At 42.5% G+C, this 26,338-nt stretch overlaps 1 protein-coding gene and 1 long non-coding RNA gene across 2 annotated transcripts in view; one reads left to right on the top strand and one right to left on the bottom strand.

The window, feature by feature from the left end:
- LOC306916647 overlaps window positions 1-26,338 on the bottom strand; it is a 571,903-nt gene that overhangs the window by 254,933 nt on the left and 290,632 nt on the right. The window lies entirely within an intron of this gene.
- LOC306916320 (chloride anion exchanger-like) overlaps window positions 1-26,338 on the top strand; it is a gene marked incomplete at its 5' end in the record, with an annotated part of 56,510 nt that overhangs the window by 28,066 nt on the left and 2,106 nt on the right. The window contains 5 exons of the mRNA XM_079494154.1: window positions 16,667-16,759; window positions 17,032-17,127; window positions 19,113-19,355; window positions 21,724-21,778; window positions 22,845-22,969. Coding sequence (XP_079350280.1) covers window positions 16,667-16,759; window positions 17,032-17,127; window positions 19,113-19,355; window positions 21,724-21,778; window positions 22,845-22,969 — 612 coding nt within the window. The remainder of the gene's footprint in view (window positions 1-16,666; window positions 16,760-17,031; window positions 17,128-19,112; window positions 19,356-21,723; window positions 21,779-22,844; window positions 22,970-26,338) is intronic.

Below are 26,338 nucleotides of genomic sequence, written 5' to 3'. Positions count from 1 at the left end.
CCTAATCAACCCTGCGTCACCACCACTCACCAGCTCCTAATCAACCCTGCGTCACCACCACTCACCAGACTCTCCTAATCAACCCCGCGTCACCACCACTCACCAGACTCTCCTAATCAACCCCGCGTCACCACCACTCACCAGACTCTCCTAATCAACCCCGCGTCACCACCACTCACCAGACTCTCCTAATCAACCCTGCGTCACCACCACTCACCAGACAGCTCCTAATCAACCCCGCGTCACCACCACTCACCAGACAGCTCCTAATCAACCCCGCGTCACCACCACTCCTCCTAATCAACCCTGCGTCACCACCACTCACCAGACAGCTCCTAATCAACCCCGCGTCACCACCACTCACCAGACAGCTCCTAATCAACCCCGCGTCACCACCACTCCTCCTAATCAACCCTGCGTCACCACCACTCACCAGACTCTCCTAATCAACCTTGCGTCACCACCACTCACCAGACTCTCCTAATCAACCCCGCGTCACCACCACTCACCAGACTCTCCTAATCAACCCCGCGTCACCACCACTCACCAGACTGTCTCCTAATCAACCCTGCGTCACCACCACTCACCAGACTGTCTCCTAATCAACCCCGCGTCACCACCACTCACCAGACTGTCTCCTAATCAACCCTGCGTCACCACCACTCACCAGACTGAGCTCCTAATCAACCCCGCGTCACCACCACTCACCAGACTCCTAATCAACCCTGCGTCACCACCACTCACCAGACTCCTAATCAACCCTGCGTCACCACCACTCACCAGACTCCTAATCAACCTTGCGTCACCACCACTCACCAGCTCCTAATCAACCTTGCGTCACCACCACTCACCAGACTCCTAATCAACCCTGCGTCACCACCACTCACCAGCTCCTAATCAACCTTGCGTCACCACCACTCACCAGCTCCTAATCAACCCTGCGTCACCACCACTCACCAGACTCCTAATCAACCCCGCGTCACCACCACTCACCAGCTCCTAATCAACCTTGCGTCACCACCACTCACCAGACTCTCCTAATCAACCCCGCGTCACCACCACTCACCAGACTGTCTCCTAATCAACCCTGCGTCACCACCACTCACCAGACTGAGCTCCTAATCAACCCCGCGTCACCACCACTCACCAGACTCCTAATCAACCCTGCGTCACCACCACTCACCAGACTCCTAATCAACCCTGCGTCACCACCACTCACCAGCTCCTAATCAACCCCGCGTCACCACCACTCACCAGACTCTCCTAATCAACCCCGCGTCACCACCACTCACCAGCTCCTAATCAACCCTGCGTCACCACCACTCACCAGACTGAGCTCCTAATCAACCCCGCGTCACCACCACTCACCAGACTCCTAATCAACCCTGCGTCACCACCACTCACCAGACTCCTAATCAACCCCGCGTCACCACCACTCACCAGACTCCTAATCAACCCCGCGTCACCACCACTCACCAGACTCTCCTAATCAACCCCGCGTCACCACCACTCACCAGCTCCTAATCAACCCTGCGTCACCACCACTCACCAGCTCCTAATCAACCCCGCGTCACCACCACTCACCAGCTCCTAATCAACCCCGCGTCACCACCACTCACCAGCTCCTAATCAACCCTGCGTCACCACCACTCACCAGACTCCTAATCAACCCTGCGTCACCACCACTCACCAGACTCCTAATCAACCCCGCGTCACCACCACTCACCAGACTCCTAATCAACCCTGCGTCACCACCACTCACCAGACTCCTAATCAACCCTGCGTCACCACCACTCACCAGCTCCTAATCAACCCCGCGTCACCACCACTCACCAGCTCCTAATCAACCCCGCGTCACCACCACTCACCAGCTCCTAATCAACCCCGCGTCACCACCACTCACCAGACAGCTCCTAATCAACCCTGCGTCACCACCACTCACCAGACAGCTCCTAATCAACCCTGCGTCACCACCACTCACCAGACAGCTCCTAATCAACCCCGCGTCACCACCACTCACCAGACTCCTAATCAACCCCGCGTCACCACCACTCACCAGACCTCCTAATCAACCCCGCGTCACCACCACTCACCAGACTCTCCTAATCAACCCCGCGTCACCACCACTCACCAGCTCCTAATCAACCCTGCGTCACCACCACTCACCAGACAGCTCCTAATCAACCCTGCGTCACCACCACTCACCAGACAGCTCCTAATCAACCCCGCGTCACCACCACTCACCAGACAGCTCCTAATCAACCCCGCGTCACCACCACTCACCAGACAGCTCCTAATCAACCCTGCGTCACCACCACTCACCAGACAGCTCCTAATCAACCCCGCGTCACCACCACTCACCAGACAGCTCCTAATCAACCCCGCGTCACCACCACTCACCAGACAGCTCCTAATCAACCCTGCGTCACCACCACTCACCAGACAGCTCCTAATCAACCCTGCGTCACCACCACTCACCAGACAGCTCCTAATCAACCCCGCGTCACCACCACTCACCAGACTCCTAATCAACCCCGCGTCACCACCACTCACCAGACAGCTCCTAATCAACCCTGCGTCACCACCACTCACCAGCTCCTAATCAACCCTGCGTCACCACCACTCACCAGACTCTCCTAATCAACCCCGCGTCACCACCACTCACCAGACTCTCCTAATCAACCCCGCGTCACCACCACTCACCAGACTCTCCTAATCAACCCCGCGTCACCACCACTCACCAGACTCTCCTAATCAACCCTGCGTCACCACCACTCACCAGACTGTCCAAGACGCACCCCACCCCCTATTTTCACACCGTGCCGAATCCAATGGCCACTACTTTGCATAACAACAGGACAGCTTTAACTGTTTATATACACTATTTAACAATAGGCTTAGGCTATGTCAGCTGTTCTGTGTGCATGCCAATGCGCGCGTCATTCAAACGCTGTGGTACCAGTAAAAAACACCATGACACCACTTGTCCATGAGACTTCAATGACACCTGAAGCACAAGACAATTCACAGCCTAAAGGGCCTTGCAAATGTGAAGCAAGAAACGCAGGCGTTGTTGTCTGGATCAACACAGGTCTGCAAGGCCCTTAAAGCCTAAAGGCCTGTTTATAGCCTACTCCAGTTTTAGGGTGGTGAGGTGACCTCCTAAAGGCCTGTTTATAGCCTACTCCAGTTTTAGGGTGGTGAGGTGACCTCCTAAAGGCCTGTTTATAGCCTACTCCAGTTTTAGGGTGGTGAGGTGACCTCCTAAAGGCCTGTTTATAGCCTACTCCAGTTTTAGGGTGGTGAGGTGACCTCCTAAAGGCCTGTTTATAGCCTACTCCAGTTTTAGGGTGGTGAGGTGACCTCCTAAAGGCCTGTTTATAGCCTACTCCAGTTTTAGGGTGGCGAGGTGACCTCCTAAAGGCCTGTTTATAGCCTACTCCAGTTTTAGGGTGGCGAGGTGACCTCCTAAAGGCCTGTTTATAGCCTACTCCAGTTTTAGGGTGGTGAGGTGACCTCCTAAAGGCCTGTTTATAGCCTACTCCAGTTTTAGGGTGGTGAGGTGACCTCCTAAAGGCCTGTTTATAGCCTACTCCAGTTGTAGGGTGGTGAGGTGACCTCCTAAAGGCCTGTTTATAGCCTACTCCAGTTTTAGGGTGGTGAGGTGACCTCCGAAACGATGGTGAGGTGACCTCCGAAACCATGGTCACCTCACCACCATCACCTAACACTGCACTATGAATAGGCCTTTTACTCAGTGTTGTTTTTGGCAGCAAATTTTGATTTTAGTTTTAGTAATTTCTTCAAATATCATAAGATTTTAGTCGACTAAATATACAGTTGATTTAGTCGACTAAAATGTATTTTGGCGGGCCTTGATGTCGTCGTAATGACTGTTTAAACACTTGCTGAAAATAGCCGATCTACAAGCTCACAAGCTGAGCTTGTAGCTGAGCTTGTAGATCTGCTATTTTCATGTATGCATGCAACCAAGTGTAAAATGACTTATACTGGATCTCTTGTCCACTAGTCCCTTCCTAACATAAATAAAAATAAAAAAAAAACTGATCCAAAGCAAAACTATATATTTCTTAATCATTTCACCAAACAAACAACACAGTTTTGAATTGCAGCCGTCCGTAGGTGCCCTTTGAGAGTGGTTTTGAAGGAGTCAAGGGATTCACAGGTCTTAACCCTGTAAGACCCAGCGATGCTTCTCGGTAACATTTTTATTTTAATTAATCACTTAATTCTTTTTTTTTTTTTCTATTCTTTTTTCACCTAAACATCAACATTGATGTTCATTGTTTAGTCTTGCAATGCCATTGGTCATGATATTTGCATATAAATACCCCCCACAGAGGCACAAATTTACACAACTTCAAAATCTCTGGACTCAGTGCAATTTCTAATCAAAATTGACCTATGACCTTTAATCTTTAACCCTGATAAAAGTAACTAAAATGCATGTAATACATATATTTGTGTGATCATTAGAATGTCTAGAACATGTATTATGTATTATTGTGAAAGATATCCACCGAATGTAAATTATTAATTTATTATTATTATTTTAATAATTATTATAAATTTGCATAAAATGTTCATTAAACTTTTTTTTTTTTTTTTTAACATATTTTTTTAACATAAGTCCTAGTAGTACAAAGTACTGTTGAAGGGCGTTCCAAATGGTCAGGTGGCATAGGAGCGAAATTAATTTAGTCTCTTGTTTGTGCCAAATCTGGGTTGCACATGGTTTGTTGAACTCCCTCTGGTGTTGTGGGTGTGGAGTCTGTGGACTTAGTATTTAGACAGGTACATGGGTATCTTAGTGAATCTTAGTGAAGTATTTAGACAGGTACATGGGTATCTTAGTGAATCTTAGTGAAGTATTTAGACAGGTACATGGGTATCTTAGTGAATCTTAGTGAAGTATTTAGGCGGGTACATGGGTATCATAGTGAATCTTAGTGAAGTATTTAGACGGGTACATGGGTATCTTAGTGAAGTATTTAGACAGGTACATGGGTATCATAGTGAAGTATTTAGACAGGTACATGGGTATCTTAGTGAAGTATTTAGACAGGTACATGGGTATCATAGTGAAGTATTTAGACAGGTACATGGGTATCTTAGTGAAGTATTTAGACAGGTACATGGGTATCTTAGTGAATCTTAGTGAAGTATTTAGACAGGTACATGGGTATCTTAGTGAAGTATTTAGACAGGTACATGGGTATCATAGTGAATCTTAGTGAAGTATTTAGACGGGTACATGGGTATCTTAGTGAAGTATTTAGACAGGTACATGGGTATCTTAGTGAATCTTAGTGAAGTATTTAGACAGGTACATGGGTATCTTAGTGAATCTTAGTGAAGTATTTAGGCGGGTACATGGGTATCATAGTGAATCTTAGTGAAGTATTTAGACGGGTACATGGGTATCTTAGTGAAGTATTTAGACAGGTACATGGGTATCTTAGTGAAGTATTTAGACAGGTACATGGGTATCTTAGTGAATCTTAGTGAAGTATTTAGACAGGTACATGGGTATCTTAGTGAATCTTAGTGAAGTATTTAGACAGGTACATGGGTATCTTAGTGAAGTATTTAGACAGGTACATGGGTATCTTAGTGAAGTATTTAGACAGGTACATGGGTATCTTAGTGAAGTATTTAGACAGGTACATGGGTATCTTAGTGAATCTTAGTGAAGTATTTAGACAGGTACATGGGTATCTTAGTGAATCTTAGTGAAGTATTTAGACAGGTACATGGGTATCTTAGTGAATCTTAGTGAAGTATTTAGACAGGTACATGGGTATCTTAGTGAAGTATTTAGACAGGTACATGGGTATCTTAGTGAAGTATTTAGACGGGTACATGGGTATCATAGTGAATCTTAGTGAAGTATTTAGACAGGTACATGGGTATCATAGTGTATCTTAGTGAAGTATTTAGACAGGTACATGGGTATCTTAGTGAATCTTAGTGAAGTATTTAGACAGGTACATGGGTATCTTAGTGAATCTTAGTGAAGTATTTAGACAGGTACATGGGTATCTTAGTGAATCTTAGTGAAGTATTTAGACAGGTACATGGGTATCTTAGTGAAGTATTTAGACAGGTACATGGGTATCTTAGTGAAGTATTTAGACAGGTACATGGGTATCATAGTGAATCTTAGTGAAGTATTTAGACAGGTACATGGGTATCATAGTGAATCTTAGTGAAGTATTTAGACAGGTACATGGGTATCTTAGTGAAGTATTTAGACAGGTACATGGGTATCTTAGTGAATCTTAGTGAAGTATTTAGACAGGTACATGGGTATCATAGTGAATCTTAGTGAAGTATTTAGACAGGTACATGGGTATCATAGTGAATCTTAGTGAAGTATTTAGACAGGTACATGGGTATCTTAGTGAAGTATTTAGACAGGTACATGGGTATCATAGTGTATCTTAGTGAAGTATTTAGACAGGTACATGGGTATCTTAGTGAATCTTAGTGAAGTATTTAGACAGGTACATGGGTATCTTAGTGAATCTTAGTGAAGTATTTAGACAGGTACATGGGTATCTTAGTGAATCTTAGTGAAGTATTTAGACAGGTACATGGGTATCTTAGTGAATCTTAGTGAAGTATTTAGACAGGTACATGGGTATCATAGTGAATCTTAGTGAAGTATTTAGACAGGTACATGGGTATCATAGTGAATCTTAGTGAAGTATTTAGACAGGTACATGGGTATCTTAGTGAAGTATTTAGACAGGTACATGGGTATCTTAGTGAATCTTAGTGAAGTATTTAGACAGGTACATGGGTATCATAGTGAATCTTAGTGAAGTATTTAGACAGGTACATGGGTATCTTAGTGAAGTATTTAGACAGGTACATGGGTATCTTAGTGAAGTATTTAGACAGGTACATGGGTATCTTAGTGAATCTTAGTGAAGTATTTAGACAGGTACATGGGTATCTTAGTGAAGTATTTAGACAGGTACATGGGTATCTTAGTGAATCTTAGTGAAGTATTTAGACAGGTACATGGGTATCATAGTGAAGTATTTAGACAGGTACATGGGTATCTTAGTGAATCTTAGTGAAGTATTTAGACAGGTACATGGGTATCTTAGTGAAGTATTTAGACAGGTACATGGGTATCTTAGTGAATCTTAGTGAAGTATTTAGACAGGTACATGGGTATCATAGTGTATCTTAGTGAAGTATTTAGACAGGTACATGGGTATCTTAGTGAATCTTAGTGAAGTATTTAGACAGGTACATGGGTATCTTAGTGAATCTTAGTGAAGTATTTAGACAGGTACATGGGTATCATAGTGAATCTTAGTGAAGTATTTAGACAGGTACATGGGTATCTTAGTGAAGTATTTAGACAGGTACATGGGTATCTTAGTGAATCTTAGTGAAGTATTTAGACAGGTACATGGGTATCTTAGTGAATCTTAGTGAAGTATTTAGACAGGTACATGGGTATCATAGTGAATCTTAGTGAAGTATTTAGACAGGTACATGGGTATCATAGTGAATCTTAGTGAAGTATTTAGACAGGTACATGGGTATCTTAGTGAATCTTAGTGAAGTATTTAGACAGGTACATGGGTATCTTAGTGAATCTTAGTGAAGTATTTAGACAGGTACATGGGTATCATAGTGAATCTTAGTGAAGTATTTAGACAGGTACATGGGTATCTTAGTGAAGTATTTAGACAGGTACATGGGTATCATAGTGAATCTTAGTGAAGTATTTAGACAGGTACATGGGTATCTTAGTGAATCTTAGTGAAGTATTTAGACAGGTACATGGGTATCTTAGTGAATCTTAGTGAAGTATTTAGACAGGTACATGGGTATCTTAGTGAAGTATTTAGACAGGTACATGGGTATCTTAGTGAATCTTAGTGAAGTATTTAGACAGGTACATGGGTATCTTAGTGAAGTATTTAGACAGGTACATGGGTATCTTAGTGAAGTATTTAGACGGGTACATGGGTATCTTAGTGAAGTATTTAGACAGGTACATGGGTATCTTAGTGAATCTTAGTGAAGTATTTAGACAGGTACATGGGTATCTTAGTGAATCTTAGTGAAGTATTTAGACAGGTACATGGGTATCTTAGTGAATCTTAGTGAAGTATTTAGACAGGTACATGGGTATCATAGTGAATCTTAGTGAAGTATTTAGACAGGTACATGGGTATCTTAGTGAAGTATTTAGACAGGTACATGGGTATCTTAGTGAATCTTAGTGAAGTATTTAGACAGGTACATGGGTATCTTAGTGAATCTTAGTGAAGTATTTAGACAGGTACATGGGTATCTTAGTGAATCTTAGTGAAGTATTTAGACAGGTACATGGGTATCATAGTGAATCTTAGTGAAGTATTTAGACAGGTACATGGGTATCTTAGTGAATCTTAGTGAAGTATTTAGACAGGTACATGGGTATCATAGTGAATCTTAGTGAAGTATTTAGACAGGTACATGGGTATCATAGTGAATCTTAGTGAAGTATTTAGACAGGTACATGGGTATCTTAGTGAATCTTAGTGAAGTATTTAGACAGGTACATGGGTATCTTAGTGAATCTTAGTGAAGTATTTAGACAGGTACATGGGTATCATAGTGAATCTTAGTGAAGTATTTAGACAGGTACATGGGTATCTTAGTGAAGTATTTAGACAGGTACATGGGTATCATAGTGAATCTTAGTGAAGTATTTAGACAGGTACATGGGTATCTTAGTGAATCTTAGTGAAGTATTTAGACAGGTACATGGGTATCTTAGTGAATCTTAGTGAAGTATTTAGACAGGTACATGGGTATCTTAGTGAAGTATTTAGACAGGTACATGGGTATCTTAGTGAATCTTAGTGAAGTATTTAGACAGGTACATGGGTATCTTAGTGAAGTATTTAGACAGGTACATGGGTATCTTAGTGAAGTATTTAGACGGGTACATGGGTATCTTAGTGAAGTATTTAGACAGGTACATGGGTATCTTAGTGAATCTTAGTGAAGTATTTAGACAGGTACATGGGTATCTTAGTGAATCTTAGTGAAGTATTTAGACAGGTACATGGGTATCTTAGTGAATCTTAGTGAAGTATTTAGACAGGTACATGGGTATCATAGTGAATCTTAGTGAAGTATTTAGACAGGTACATGGGTATCTTAGTGAAGTATTTAGACAGGTACATGGGTATCTTAGTGAATCTTAGTGAAGTATTTAGACAGGTACATGGGTATCTTAGTGAATCTTAGTGAAGTATTTAGACAGGTACATGGGTATCTTAGTGAATCTTAGTGAAGTATTTAGACAGGTACATGGGTATCATAGTGAATCTTAGTGAAGTATTTAGACAGGTACATGGGTATCATAGTGAATCTTAGTGAAGTATTTAGACAGGTACATGGGTATCTTAGTGAATCTTAGTGAAGTATTTAGACAGGTACATGGGTATCTTAGTGAATCTTAGTGAAGTATTTAGACAGGTACATGGGTATCATAGTGAATCTTAGTGAAGTATTTAGACAGGTACATGGGTATCTTAGTGAAGTATTTAGACAGGTACATGGGTATCATAGTGAATCTTAGTGAAGTATTTAGACAGGTACATGGGTATCTTAGTGAATCTTAGTGAAGTATTTAGACAGGTACATGGGTATCTTAGTGAATCTTAGTGAAGTATTTAGACAGGTACATGGGTATCTTAGTGAAGTATTTAGACAGGTACATGGGTATCTTAGTGAATCTTAGTGAAGTATTTAGACAGGTACATGGGTATCTTAGTGAAGTATTTAGACAGGTACATGGGTATCTTAGTGAAGTATTTAGACGGGTACATGGGTATCTTAGTGAAGTATTTAGACAGGTACATGGGTATCTTAGTGAATCTTAGTGAAGTATTTAGACAGGTACATGGGTATCTTAGTGAAGTATTTAGACAGGTACATGGGTATCTTAGTGAAGTATTTAGACAGGTACATGGGTATCATAGTGAATCTTAGTGAAGTATTTAGACAGGTACATGGGTATCATAGTGTATCTTAGTGAAGTATTTAGACAGGTACATGGGTATCATAGTGAATCTTAGTGAAGTATTTAGACAGGTACATGGGTATCTTAGTGAATCTTAGTGAAGTATTTAGACAGGTACATGGGTATCTTAGTGAATCTTAGTGAAGTATTTAGACAGGTACATGGGTATCTTAGTGAAGTATTTAGACAGGTACATGGGTATCATAGTGAATCTTAGTGAAGTATTTAGACAGGTACATGGGTATCATAGTGTATCTTAGTGAAGTATTTAGACAGGTACATGGGTATCATAGTGAATCTTAGTGAAGTATTTAGACAGGTACATGGGTATCTTAGTGAAGTATTTAGACAGGTACATGGGTATCATAGTGAATCTTAGTGAAGTATTTAGACAGGTACATGGGTATCTTAGTGAAGTATTTAGACAGGTACATGGGTATCATAGTGAATCTTAGTGAAGTATTTAGACAGGTACATGGGTATCATAGTGAATCTTAGTGAAGTATTTAGACAGGTACATGGGTATCTTAGTGAAGTATTTAGACAGGTACATGGGTATCATAGTGAATCTTAGTGAAGTATTTAGACAGGTACATGGGTATCTTAGTGAAGTATTTAGACAGGTACATGGGTATCTTAGTGAAGTATTTAGACAGGTACATGGGTATCTTAGTGAAGTATTTAGACAGGTACATGGGTATCTTAGTGAAGTATTTAGACAGGTACATGGGTATCTTAGTGAAGTATTTAGACAGGTACATGGGTATCATAGTGAATCTTAGTGAAGTATTTAGACAGGTACATGGGTATCTTAGTGAATCTTAGTGAAGTATTTAGACAGGTACATGGGTATCTTAGTGAAGTATTTAGACAGGTACATGGGTATCTTAGTGAATCTTAGTGAAGTATTTAGACAGGTACATGGGTATCTTAGTGAAGTATTTAGACAGGTACATGGGTATCATAGTGAATCTTAGTGAAGTATTTAGACAGGTACATGGGTATCATAGTGTATCTTAGTGAAGTATTTAGACAGGTACATGGGTATCATAGTGAATCTTAGTGAAGTATTTAGACAGGTACATGGGTATCATAGTGAATCTTAGTGAAGTATTTAGACAGGTACATGGGTATCATAGTGAATCTTAGTGAAGTATTTAGACAGGTACATGGGTATCTTAGTGAAGTATTTAGACAGGTACATGGGTATCATAGTGTATCTTAGTGAAGTATTTAGACAGGTACATGGGTATCATAGTGAATCTTAGTGAAGTATTTAGACAGGTACATGGGTATCTTAGTGAAGTATTTAGACAGGTACATGGGTATCTTAGTGAATCTTAGTGAAGTATTTAGACAGGTACATGGGTATCATAGTGTATCTTAGTGAAGTATTTAGACAGGTACATGGGTATCATAGTGAATCTTAGTGAAGTATTTAGACAGGTACATGGGTATCTTAGTGAATCTTAGTGAAGTATTTAGACAGGTACATGGGTATCATAGTGAATCTTAGTGAAGTATTTAGACAGGTACATGGGTATCATAGTGAATCTTAGTGAAGTATTTAGACAGGTACATGGGTATCATAGTGAATCTTAGTGAAGTATTTAGACAGGTACATGGGTATCTTAGTGAAGTATTTAGACAGGTACATGGGTATCATAGTGTATCTTAGTGAAGTATTTAGACAGGTACATGGGTATCATAGTGAATCTTAGTGAAGTATTTAGACAGGTACATGGGTATCTTAGTGAAGTATTTAGACAGGTACATGGGTATCTTAGTGAATCTTAGTGAAGTATTTAGACAGGTACATGGGTATCATAGTGTATCTTAGTGAAGTATTTAGACAGGTACATGGGTATCATAGTGAATCTTAGTGAAGTATTTAGACAGGTACATGGGTATCTTAGTGAATCTTAGTGAAGTATTTAGACAGGTACATGGGTATCTTAGTGAAGTATTTAGACAGGTACATGGGTATCATAGTGTATCTTAGTGAAGTATTTAGACAGGTACATGGGTATCTTAGTGTATCTTAGTGAAGTATTTAGACAGGTACATGGGTATCATAGTGTATCTTAGTGAAGTATTTAGACAGGTACATGGGTATCATAGTGAAGTATTTAGACGGGTACATGGGTATCATAGTGAAGTATTTAGACGGGTACATGGGTATCATAGTGAAGTATCTAGACAGGTACATGGGTATCATAGTGTATCTTAGTGAAGTATTTAGACAGGTACATGGGTATCATAGTGTATCTTAGTGAAGTATTTAGACAGGTACATGGGTATCATAGTGAAGTATTTAGACGGGTACATGGGTATCATAGTGAAGTATTTAGACAGGTACATGGGTATCATAGTGTATCTTAGTGAAGTATTTAGACAGGTACATGGGTATCATAGTGTATCTTAGTGAAGTATTTAGACAGGTACATGGGTATCATAGTGTATCTTAGTGAAGTATTTAGACAGGTACATGGGTATCATAGTGAAGTATTTAGACGGGTACATGGGTATCATAGTGAAGTATTTAGACGGGTACATGGGTATCATAGTGAAGTATTTAGACGGGTACATGGGTATCATAGTGAAGTATCTAGACAGGTACATGGGTATCTTAGTGAATCTTAGTGAAGTATTTAGACAGGTACATGGGTATCATAGTGAAGTATTTAGACGGGTACATGGGTATCATAGTGAATCTTAGTGAAGTATTTAGACAGGTACATGGGTATCTTAGTGAAGTATTTAGACGGGTACATGGGTATCATAGTGTATCTTAGTGAAGTATTTAGACAGGTACATGGGTATCTTAGTGAAGTATTTAGACAGGTACATGGGTATCATAGTGTATCTTAGTGAAGTATTTAGACAGGTACATGGGTATCATAGTGTATCTTAGTGAAGTATTTAGACAGGTACATGGGTATCATAGTGAATCTTAGTGAAGTATTTAGACAGGTACATGGGTATCATAGTGTATCTTAGTGAAGTATTTAGACAGGTACATGGGTATCATAGTGTATCTTAGTGAAGTATTTAGACAGGTACATGGGTATCATAGTGTATCTTAGTGAAGTATTTAGACAGGTACATGGGTATCATAGTGTATCTTAGTGAAGTATTTAGACAGGTACATGGGTATCATAGTGAATCTTAGTGAAGTATTTAGACAGGTACATGGGTATCATAGTGTATCTTAGTGAAGTATTTAGACGGGTACATGGGTATCATAGTGAAGTATCTAGACAGGTACATGGGTATCTTAGTGAATCTTAGTGAAGTATTTAGACAGGTACATGGGTATCATAGTGAAGTATTTAGACGGGTACATGGGTATCATAGTGAATCTTAGTGAAGTATTTAGACAGGTACATGGGTATCTTAGTGAAGTATTTAGACGGGTACATGGGTATCATAGTGTATCTTAGTGAAGTATTTAGACAGGTACATGGGTATCTTAGTGAAGTATTTAGACAGGTACATGGGTATCATAGTGTATCTTAGTGAAGTATTTAGACAGGTACATGGGTATCATAGTGTATCTTAGTGAAGTATTTAGACAGGTACATGGGTATCATAGTGAATCTTAGTGAAGTATTTAGACAGGTACATGGGTATCTTAGTGAAGTATTTAGACAGGTACATGGGTATCTTAGTGAAGTATTTAGACAGGTACATGGGTATCTTAGTGAAGTATTTAGACAGGTACATGGGTATCATAGTGTATCTTAGTGAAGTATTTAGACAGGTACATGGGTATCTTAGTGTATCTTAGTGAAGTATTTAGACAGGTACATGGGTATCATAGTGTATCTTAGTGAAGTATTTAGACAGGTACATGGGTATCATAGTGAAGTATTTAGACGGGTACATGGGTATCATAGTGAAGTATTTAGACGGGTACATGGGTATCATAGTGAAGTATCTAGACAGGTACATGGGTATCATAGTGTATCTTAGTGAAGTATTTAGACAGGTACATGGGTATCATAGTGTATCTTAGTGAAGTATTTAGACAGGTACATGGGTATCATAGTGAAGTATTTAGACGGGTACATGGGTATCATAGTGAAGTATTTAGACGGGTACATGGGTATCATAGTGAAGTATTTAGACGGGTACATGGGTATCATAGTGAAGTATCTAGACAGGTACATGGGTATCTTAGTGAATCTTAGTGAAGTATTTAGACAGGTACATGGGTATCATAGTGAAGTATTTAGACGGGTACATGGGTATCATAGTGAATCTTAGTGAAGTATTTAGACAGGTACATGGGTATCTTAGTGAAGTATTTAGACAGGTACATGGGTATCATAGTGTATCTTAGTGAAGTATTTAGACAGGTACATGGGTATCATAGTGTATCTTAGTGAAGTATTTAGACAGGTACATGGGTATCTTAGTGAAGTATTTAAGATGCTGTACTCTGTCGTAGTATAACATTCAGGAAAGTAAACATCCCCCTGTTCCATTATTATCAGATCTATAGAACCCATGTCATGTTCTCAGTATGTGATCCATTATTATCAGATCTATAGAACCCATGTCATGTTCTCAGTATGTGATCCATTATTATCAGATCTATAGAACCCATGTCATGTTCTCAGTATGTGATCCATTATTATCAGATCTATAGAACCCATGTCATGTTCTCAGTATGTGATCCATTATTATCAGATCTATAGAACCCATGTCATGTTCTCAGTATGTGATCCATTATTATCAGATCTATAGAACCCATGTCATGTTCTCAGTATGTGATCCATTATTATCAGATCTATAGAACCCATGTCATGTTCTCAGTATGCGATCCATTATTATCAGATCTATAGAACCCATGTCATGTTCTCAGTATGCGATCCATTATTATCAGATCTATAGAACCCATGTCATGTTCTCACTCAGTATGTGTTCCATTATTATCAGATCTATAGAACCCATGTCATGTTCTCACTCAGTATGTGTTCCATTATTATCAGATCTATAGAACCCATGTCATGTTCTCAGTATGTGTTCCATTATTATCAGATCTATAGAACCCATGTCATGTTCTCAGTATGTGATCCATTGTTATCAGATCTATAGAACCCATGTCATGTTCTCAGTATGTGATCCATTATTATCAGATCTATAGAACCCATGTCATGTTCTCAGTATGTGATCCATAATTATCAGATCTATAGAACCCATGTCATGTTATCATTATGTGTTCCATAATTATCAGATCTATAGAACCCATGTCATGTTCTCAGTATGTGTTCCATAATTATCAGATCTATAGAACCCATGTCATGTTCTCAGTATGTGTTCCATTATTATCAGATCTATAGAACCCATGTCATGTTCTCAGTATGTGATCCATTATTATCAGATCTATAGAACCCATGTCATGTTCTCAGTATGTGATCCATTATTATCAGATCTATAGAACCCATGTCATGTTCTCAGTATGTGATCCATTATTATCAGATCTATAGAACCCATGTCATGTTCTCAGTATGTGATCCATTATTATCAGATCTATAGAACCCATGTCATGTTCTCAGTATGTGATCCATTGTTATCAGATCTATAGAACCCATGTCATGTTCTCAGTATGTGATCCATAATTATCAGATCTATAGAACCCATGTCATGTTATCATTATGTGTTCCATAATTATCAGATCTATAGAACCCATGTCATGTTCTCAGTATGTGTTCCATTATTATCAGATCTATAGAACCCATGTCATGTTCTCAGTATGTGATCCATTATTATCAGATCTATAGAACCCATGTCATGTTCTCAGTATGTGATCCATTATTATCAGATCTATAGAACCCATGTCATGTTCTCAGTATGTGATCCATTATTATCAGATCTATAGAACCCATGTCATGTTCTCAGTATGTGATCCATTATTATCAGATCTATAGAACCCATGTCATGTTCTCAGTATGTGTTCCATTATTATCAGATCTATAGAACCCATGTCATGTTCTCAGTATGTGTTCCATTATTATCAGATCTATAGAACCCATGTCATGTTCTCAGTATGTGATCCATTATTATCAGATCTATAGAACCCATGTCATGTTCTCAGTATGTGATCCATTATTATCAGATCTATAGAACCCATGTCATGTTCTCAGTATGTGATCCATTATTATCAGATCTATAGAACCCATGTCATGTTCTCAGTATGTGTTCCATTATTATCAGATCTATAGAACCCATGTCATGTTCTCAGTATGTGATCCATAATTATCAGATCTATAGAACCCATGTCATGTTCTCAGTATGTGTTCCATTATTATCAGATCTATAGAACCCATGTCATGTTCTCAGTATGTGTTCCATTATTATCAGATCTATAGAACCCAATGTCATGTTCTCAGTATGTGTTCCATTATTATCAGATCTATAGAACCCATGTCATGTTCTCAGTATGTGTTCCATTATTATCAGATCTATAGAACCCATGTCATGTTCTCAGTATGTGATCCATTATTATCAGATCTATAGAACCCATGTCATGTTCTCAGTATGTGATCCATTATTATCAGATCTATAGAACCCATGTCATGTTCTCATTGTCAGATGTATGAACCCAAAGGAGTGAAGATCTTCAGGATACCTTCGCCTCTCTTCTTTGCCAACATCGACTTCTTCAGGGACAAGCTCTCAGAAGCTGTACGTGTGTGTGTGTGTGTGTGTGTGTGTGTGTGTGTGTGTGTGTGTGTGTGTGTGTGTGTGTGTGTGTGTGTGTGTGTGTGTGTGTGTGTGTGTGTGTGTGTGTGTGTGTGTGTGTGTGTGTGTGTGTGTGTGTGTGTGTGTGTGGATGGGGGTGTGTGTGTGTGTGTGTGTGTGTGTTAGGGCATTCACTTCTAGTCATTTTTACTAGTTGACTAGTTTACTAGTCGACTGTTCCTATTTCAGGTGGGGTTCCGTTCTCTGTGTTTCAGGTGGGGTTCAACCCTCTCCGAGTTCTGAGGAAGAGGAACAAGGCGCTCAGGAAAACGGGGAAGCTCTTGGAGAAGACGAGGTCACGCGTTACGGAGGTGAGAAGACCACAGGGCGGTGATGTCACTGCTGACCACAGGGCGGTGATGTCACTGCTGACCACAGGGTGGTGATGTCACTGCTGACCACAGGGCGGTGATGTCACTGCTGACCACAGGGTGGTGATGATGTCACTGCTGACCACAGGGTGGTGATGATGTCACTGCTGACCACAGGGCGGTGATGTCACTGCTGACCACAGGGCGGTGATGTCACTGCTGACCACAGGGCGGTGATGTCACTGCTGACCACAGGGCGGTGATGTCACTGCTAACCACAGGGCGGTGATGTCACTGCTGACCACAGGGTGGTGATGATGTCACTGCTGACCACAGGGCGGTGATGTCACTGCTGACCACAGGGCGGTGATGTCACTGCTGACCACAGGGCGGTGATGTCACTGCTGACCACAGGGCGGTGATGTCACTGCTGACCACAGGGCGGTGATGTCACTGCTGACCACAGGGCGGTGATGTCACTGCTGACCACAGGGTGGTGATGTCACTGCTGACCACAGGGCGGTGATGTCACTGCTGACCACAGGGCGGTGATGTCACTGCTGACCACAGGGCGGTGATGTCACTGCTGACCACAGGGCGGTGATGTCACTGCTGACCACAGGGCGGTGATGTCACTGCTGACCACAGGGCGGTGATGTCACTGCTGACCACAGGGCGGTGATGTCACTGCTGACCACAGGGCGGTGATGATGTCACTGCTGCTTACATGCATTCAGTTAAAAAACATAAGTGACGATTAAGTCAAAGTCGTACTATTTGTCACACGTTACCGTGCAGTGAAATCTGTTCTCCGCATTTGACCATGTCTTGGAGCGGTGAGCTGCAGCCGTGCCACACTCTGGGATCATTTGATTAGTTGATAGACCCCTCTATCACATGGAACTATTGTTTGGGCGTAGTGATATGGACACAAAAAACATAGTTCCGTGTGATAGAGGGGTAAAAAATGAACGAAAGTTGCACTAATATTTTAGAAATAGGTCAACAATACAAATGATGTTAGTTTTGTGGATTAATTTACTTTTAATGCGTGGCCCCCTGTGCCCCCCACAAAATGACCGGAACTACTTAATATTTCGCCAAAACCAGAGCAGAACTCCCACCACGGGACTCGGGCAATCAATTAATACAGTTGCAACCACTATATTAATGGCAACTATTTCATACAGCTTAAGTTAAAAAATCTGAACTATCACTTTAATTAACAACCTATATATGCAGACAAAATGTACCTGTCATTCTGCTCTATGCATCATGTGACGTGTCATCATGACGTGTCATCATGTGACGTGTCATCATGTGACGTGTCAAACTAGGGTTTTTATTCATGATTCTGAATCATTCATCTGATTCATTCATCCATTGCAAGCATTTGTTTTGCTCTTGGGCTAAAAACGGCCATAGCCACTTTGTGAAGAAAGCTACAGTTTTGTTAAGCGTTTATTTTGCAGATTGGTCACACATTTGGCTAAACTTTTCCCTAACTAAGTACCAAAGAGGATTGTGTTAAACCCCATTTTGGCCGGGAACCCATTTTGGTGTTTTAACTTTTAAGCATTACTTTAGCTATTGAAAAATAGCAGATCTACAAGCTCGTAGCGCGCCACCGAGTGGCGCGCTACGAGCTTGTAGGTCTGCTATTTTTGAAAAATCGTGAAAATGTAGTGCAAATCTTTGAATATGGATATATTATTTCAGAGCGAACGTTTTTAACTCAAATCTTTCCTTCTGGGGGGTCCCTGGAACAACGTATTTTCAGATGGGGGTTGGCGGCCAATTACATATAATCTTGGGGGTCCTTTTTGACATGAAAATGTTTGAGAACGACTGACAGAAACATGTGGGTTTTTCAGAAAACTGTCTGGATTTAGAAGACATTTTGGTAGAATCGTCCTCAGGTCTAAATGGGTTTAACGTATTGGATGCTCTTTGTGTTTTAATCTGTTTAACCAAATATGGACCAGAGCGAGGTGAAGGACTCGGACGTGCGGACGGTGCAGACCACATGGACCTCGGAGCTCCCCAGGGTGGACATCCACAGTACGGTGCAGACCACATGGACCTCGGAGCTCCCCAGAGTGGACATCCACAGTACGGTGCAGACCACATGGACCTCGGAGCTCCCCAGGGTGGACATCCACAGTCTGATCCTGGACTTTGGCGCCGTTTCGTTCCTGGACATCTCCGCCATTAAGGGACTCAAAACGGTCGGGTTCATTCTCTAGAGCTTTTACACTTTTTTGGGGCGGGAACCCCTTTTGGTGTTTTAAGCATTATGTTGTACTTTAGCTATTGACAAATAGCAGATCTGCAAGCTCGTAGCGTGGCACCGAGTGCCGTGCTACGAGCTTGTAGGTCTGCTATTTCTGAAAAATCGTGAAAATGTGGTCCAAATGTTTGAATATATATTCTTTCAGAGCGAACGTTTTTAACTCGTTTTTAACTTCTGGGGGGGGGGTCCCTGGAACTACATATTTTCAGATGATGGTCGGTGGCCAAATGCAGATATTTTTTGGGATCCTTGACATGAAAATGTTTGAGAACGACTGACATAGAAAACTGGATTTAGAAGACATTTTTTCAGGCCTCAGGTCTAAATGGGCTAGCATTGAGTTGAAAAGCAGTGTGATGTAGTTGATAGTGAAGGAGAGACAGACAGGCTATACTAGGCATTGAGTTGAAAAGCAGTGTGAGGTAGTTGATAGTGAAGGAGAGACAGACAGGCTATACTAGGCATTGAGTTGACAAGCAGTGATGTAGTTGATAGTGAAGGAGAGACAGACAGGCTATACTAGGCATTGAGTTGAAAAGCAGTGTGAGGTAGTTGATAGTGAAGGAGGGACAGACAGACAGGCTATACTAGGCATTGAGTTGACAAGCAGTGTGATGTAGTTGATAGTGAAGGAGGGACAGACAGGCTATACTAGGCATTGAGTTGACAAGCAGTGTGATGTAGTTGATAGTGAAGGAGGGACAGACAGGCTATACTAGGCATTGAGTTGACAAGCAGTGTGATGTAGTTGATAGTGAAGGAGGGACAGACAGGCTATACTAGGCATTGAGTTGACAAGCAGTGTGATGTAGTTGATAGTGAAGGAGAGACAGACAGGCTATACTAGGCATTGAGTTGAAAAGTCTGAAAACCCACCTCTTCAGACTCCACCATGGCCTGTAGTACTTGCCCTAGCCTAGCCACCTTAGATAGCACTTTATGTAGACTTAGATAATATTTTTAAACAGACTTATAGCTTGTTACGTAGACAGCTCTAGAATTGCATTTCTATTATGTAGTCATAGCACTTTATAGTACACATGTATAATATAGTATAGTATGTATAGTTCACATAGATACTCCACTGTTACATTCTTAGTTTACGCTTGAGTCATAACTACTTTTTATATATGTGATGTATGCCATGCTTTTGTTATTGCTTAATGTAAGTCGCTCTGGATTAAGAGCGTCTGCTAAATGCCTAAATTGTAAAAGCAGTGTGACGTAGTTGATAGTGAAGGAGAGACAGACAGACAGGCTATACTAGGCATTGAGTTGACAAGCAGTGTGAGGTAGTTGATAGTGAAGGAGAGACAGACAGGCTACACTAGGCATTGAGTTGACAAGCAGTGTGACGTAGTTGATAGTGAAGGAGAGACAGACAGGCTATACTAGGCATTGAGTTGACAAGCAGTGTGAGGTAGTTGATAGTGAAGGAGAGACAGACAGGCTACACTAGGCATTGAGTTGACAAGCAGTGTGATGTAGTTGATAGTGAAGGAGAGACAGACAGGCTACACTAGGCATTGAGTTGACAAGCAGTGTGAGGTAGTTGATAGTGAAGGAGAGACAGACAGGCTATACTAGGCATTGAGTTGACAAGCAGTGTGAGGTAGTTGATAGTGAAGGAGGGACAGACAGGCTATACTAGGCATTGAGTTGACAAGCAGTGTGAGGTAGTTGATAGTGAAGGAGAGACAGACAGGCTATACTAGGCATTGAGTTGACAAGCAGTGTGACGTAGTTGATAGTGAAGGAGAGACAGACAGGCTATACTAGGCATTGAGTTGACAAGCAGTGTGAGGTAGTTGATAGTGAAGGAGGGACAGACAGGCTATACTAGGGGCGACTGTGGCTCAAGAGGTAGAGCAGGTCGTCCAATGATCCATGGGTCGGCGGTTCGAATCCCAGCCCCTCCTGGCTACATGTCGAAGTGTCCTTGGGCAAGACACTGAACCCCAAATTGCTCCCGATGTGCTGGTTGGTACCTTGCATGGCTTCCGCCGCAATCGGTGTATGAATGTGTGTGTGAATGGGTGAATGTAATGCACAATCTATGTAAAGCGCCTTGGATAAAGGCACTATATAAATGCACCATTTACACTAGGCATTGAGTTGACAAGCAGTGTGAGGTAGTTGATAGTGAAGGAGAGACAGACAGGCTATACTAGGCATTGAGTTGACAAGCAGTGTGATGTAGTTGATAGTGAAGGAGAGACAGACAGGCTATACTAGGCATTGCGTTGACAAGCAGACCCAGATCTCAGCGCCTAAAGCGTGTGTGTTTGTCCTTCTCACTGCAGACCCTGAAGGAGTTCCTCCGTGTTGACGTGCAGGTGTACGTTGTGGCCTGTGATGGTGAGTGATCTCTCCTCCAACACTCCATGAACGTGCTGCAGTTCCACATTTCACCAGTAGGTAGTGGCAGCTTCAACGTTGGATGACCTTAACTGGGGGCTTGGGTGGCACGCGGCAAAGGTCGTCGGGATCGGGAGTCGAACCCGCGACGCGCCGTCAGGCTGGCTCAGCAGCCTATAGGTGTCCGGACCGCTAGGCTACACTAGCCGTCCGGGCCGTATACATTTTCAAACATTTAAAAATAAATAGCAGAAATAGAAGATCTACAAGCTTACAACATGGCATGTTGTAAGCTTGTAGATCTTCTAAATCTGCTATTTCCACTATTTTGTAGATTTTTTTGGAAAGATGTTTTTTTCTTTTATTGTTATTAAATGTGTCTCATTACCATAGGCTAATGACCGGAAATAGCAGATTTAAAAGCAGCTCGTGGATCTGCTATTTTCAGGGCATGGGCAGACACGCTGTCGCTGGTTCTATGGAAGCCAAATGGCTGAAATCAGTCGTGGCGACTGAGAACTTGAATCACAGAAAACACAGAATACAAAACTCTGATGCTGGCATTCAAAGCAACCAGCTCCCCCATATCTTACAAGTATGATAGAACCCTACAAACCCTCCCGCGCACTCAGATCAGCCAACGCAGGGAAGCTGGAAGTACCCTCACTAAAAACGCCGGGACAACGCTCCACACGTCCCAAACTCTTCTCCCTTCTGGCTCCAAAACAAACAGTCAGAACTGCAGCCTCACTCCCGATGTTCCGCCGTAGTCTGAAAACCCACCTTTTCAGACTCCATCATGGCCTGTAGCGCCCCTTAGATAGCACTTGATGTAGACTTAGATAGCGTTGTATGTAGACAGCACTGGAATTGCATTGTATGTATAGTTTATATGTATAGTTTCATTATATAGATATTCCACTGTTACGTTCTTAGCTTACGCATGTTTCATGATTTTATGTATGTGATGTATTGCCATGCTTTGTGTTATTGCTTAATGTAAATCGCTCTGGATTAAGAGCGTCTGATAAATGCCTGACTTTTAAATTGTTGTTTGCTGCTGTAGAGTGCATCTTGGAGAAGCTCCACAGCTGCATGTTCTTCGACGAGGAGATCCAGAGCTCCCTGTTCTTCCCGACGCTTCATGACGCCGTGTTGACCGTGCTGGAAAAACACCCCAGTCCTCCAGTGGTAAGGATGAGTAAAACACCCCAGTCCTCCAGTGGTAAGGATAGTAAAACACCCCAGTCCTCTAGTGGTAAGGATGAGTAAAACACCCCAGTCCTCCAGTGGTAAGGATGAGTAAAACACCCCAGTCCTCTAGTGGTAAGGATAGTAAAACACCCCAGTCCTCCAGTGGTAAGGATAGTAAAACACCCCAGTCCTCCAGTGGTAAGGATGAGTAAAACACCCCAGTCCTCCAGTGGTAAGGATAGTAAAACACCCCAGTCCTCCAGTGGTAAGGATAGTAAAACACCCCAGTCCTCTAGTGGTAAGGATGAGTAAAACACCCCAGTCCTCCAGTGGTAAGGATGAGTAAAACACCCCAGTCCTCTAGTGGTAAGGATGAGTAAAACACCCCAGTCCTCCAGTGGTAAGGAGTAAAACACCCCAGTCCTCTAGTGGTAAGGAGTAAAACACCCCAGTCCTCTAGTGGTAAGGATAGTAAAACACCCCAGTCCTCCAGTGGTAAGGATGAGTAAAACACCCCAGTCCTCCAGCTGTAAGGATGAGTAAAACACCCCAGTCCTCTAGTGGTAAGGATGAGTAAAACACCCCAGTCCTCCAGTGGTAAGGAGTAAAACACCCCAGTCCTCTAGTGGTAAGGAGTAAAACACCCCAGTCCTCTAGTGGTAAGGATAGTAAAACACCCCAGTCCTCCAGTGGTAAGGATGAGTAAAACACCCCAGTCCTCCAGCGGTAAGGAGTAAAACATCCCAGTCCTCCAGTGGTAAGGATGAGTAAAACACCCCAGTCCTCCAGCGGTAAGGATAGTAAAACACCCCAGTCCTCCAGTGGTAAGGATGAGTAAAACACCCCAGTCCTCCAGTGGTAAGGATGAGTAAAACACCCCAGTCCTCCAGTGGTAAGGATGAGTAAAACACCCCAGTCCTCCAGTGGTAAGGATAGTAAAACACCCCAGTCCTCCAGTGGTAAGGATAGTAAAACACCCCAGTCCTCCAGTGGTAAGGATAGTAAAACACCCCAGTCCTCCAGTGGTAAGGATGAGTAAAACACCCCAGTCCTCTAGTGGTAAGGATGAGTAAAACACCCCAGTCCTCCAGTGGTAAGGATAGTAAAACACCCCAGTCCTCCAGTGGTAAGGATAGTAAAACACCCCAGTCCTCCAGTGGTAAGGATAGTAAAACACCCCAGTCCTCTAGTGGTAAGGATGAGTAAAACACCCCAGTCCTCCAGTGGTAAGGATAGTAAAACACCCCAGTCCTCCAGTGGTAAGGATGAGTAAAACACCCCAGTCCTCCAGTGGTAAGGATGAGTAAAACACCCCAGTCCTCCAGCTGTAAGGATAGTAAAACACCCCAGTCCTCCAGTGGTAAGGATAGTAAAACACCCCAGTCCTCCAGTGGTAAGGATGAGTAAAACACCCCAGTCCTCCAGTGGTAAGGATAGTAAAACACCCCAGTCCTCCAGTGGTAAGGATGAGTAAAACACCCCAGTCCTCCAGTGGTAAGGATGAGTAAAACACCCCAGTCCTCTAGTGGTAAGGATGAGTAAAACACCCCAGTCCTCCAGTGGTAAGGATAGTAAAACACCCCAGTCCTCCAGTGGTAAGGATAGTAAAACACCCCAGTCCTCCAGTGGTAAGGATAGTAAAACACCCCAGTCCTCTAGTGGTAAGGATGAGTAAAACACCCCAGTCCTCCAGTGGTAAGGATAGTAAAACACCCCAGTCCTCCAGTGGTAAGGATGAGTAAAACACCCCAGTCCTCCAGTGGTAAGGATGAGTAAAACACCCCAGTCCTCCAGCTGTAAGGATAGTAAAACACCCCAGTCCTCCAGCTGTAAGGATGAGTAAAACACCCCAGTCCTCCAGTGGTAAGGATGAGTAAAACACCCCAGTCCTCCAGTGGTAAGGATAGTAAAACACCCCAGTCCTCCAGTGGTAAGGATGAGTAAAACACCCCAGTCCTCTAGTGGTAAGGATGAGTAAAACACCCCAGTCCTCCAGTGGTAAGGATAGTAAAACACCCCAGTCCTCCAGTGGTAAGGATAGTAAAACACCCCAGTCCTCCAGTGGTAAGGATGAGTAAAACACCCCAGTCCTCCAGTGGTAAGGATGAGTAAAACACCCCAGTCCTCCAGCTGTAAGGATGAGTAAAACACCCCAGTCCTCCAGCTGTAAGGATGAGTAAAACACCCCAGTCCTCCAGTGGTAAGGATAGTAAAACACCCCAGTCCTCCAGTGGTAAGGATAGTAAAACACCCCAGTCCTCCAGTGGTAAGGATGAGTAAAACACCCCAGTCCTCCAGTGGTAAGGATGAGTAAAACACCCCAGTCCTCCAGTGGTAAGGATGAGTAAAACACCCCAGTCCTCTAGTGGTAAGGATGAGTAAAACACCCCAGTCCTCCAGTGGTAAGGATAGTAAAACACCCCAGTCCTCCAGTGGTAAGGATAGTAAAACACCCCAGTCCTCCAGTGGTAAGGATAGTAAAACACCCCAGTCCTCCAGTGGTAAGGATAGTAAAACACCCCAGTCCTCCAGTGGTAAGGATAGTAAAACACCCCAGTCCTCCAGTGGTAAGGATAGTAAAACACCCCAGTCCTCCAGTGGTAAGGATGAGTAAAACACCCCAGTCCTCTAGTGGTAAGGATGAGTAAAACACCCCAGTCCTCCAGTGGTAAGGATAGTAAAACACCCCAGTCCTCCAGTGGTAAGGATGAGTAAAACACCCCAGTCCTCTAGTGGTAAGGATGAGTAAAACACCCCAGTCCTCTAGTGGTAAGGATGAGTAAAACACCCCAGTCCTCCAGTGGTAAGGATGAGTAAAACACCCCAGTCCTCTAGTGGTAAGGATGAGTAAAACACCCCAGTCCTCTAGTGGTAAGGATGAGTAAAACACCCCAGTCCTCTAGTGGTAAGGATGAGTAAAACACCCCAGTCCTCTAGTGGTAAGGATAGTAAAACACCCCAGTCCTCCAGTGGTAAGGATGAGTAAAACACCCCAGTCCTCTAGTGGTAAGGATGAGTAAAACACCCCAGTCCTCTAGTGGTAAGGATGAGTAAAACACCCCAGTCCTCCAGTGGTAAGGATGAGTAAAACACCCCAGTCCTCCAGTGGTAAGGATAGTAAAACACCCCAGTCCTCCAGTGGTAAGGATGAGTAAAACACCCCAGTCCTCCAGTGGTAAGGATAGTAAAACACCCCAGTCCTCCAGCTGTAAGGATGAGTAAAACACCCCAGTCCTCCAGTGGTAAGGATGAGTAAAACACCCCAGTCCTCCAGTGGTAAGGATAGTAAAACACCCCAGTCCTCCAGTGGTAAGGATAGTAAAACACCCCAGTCCTCCAGTGGTAAGGATAGTAAAACACCCCAGT

Source organism: Electrona antarctica (assembly GCF_951216825.1).
Source record: "Electrona antarctica genome assembly, chromosome: 23".
Classification (NCBI taxonomy): Eukaryota; Metazoa; Chordata; class Actinopteri; order Myctophiformes; family Myctophidae; genus Electrona; species Electrona antarctica.
Note: the sequence above shows the minus strand (reverse complement) of the source record. Positions and strands in the feature narration are given on the sequence as shown.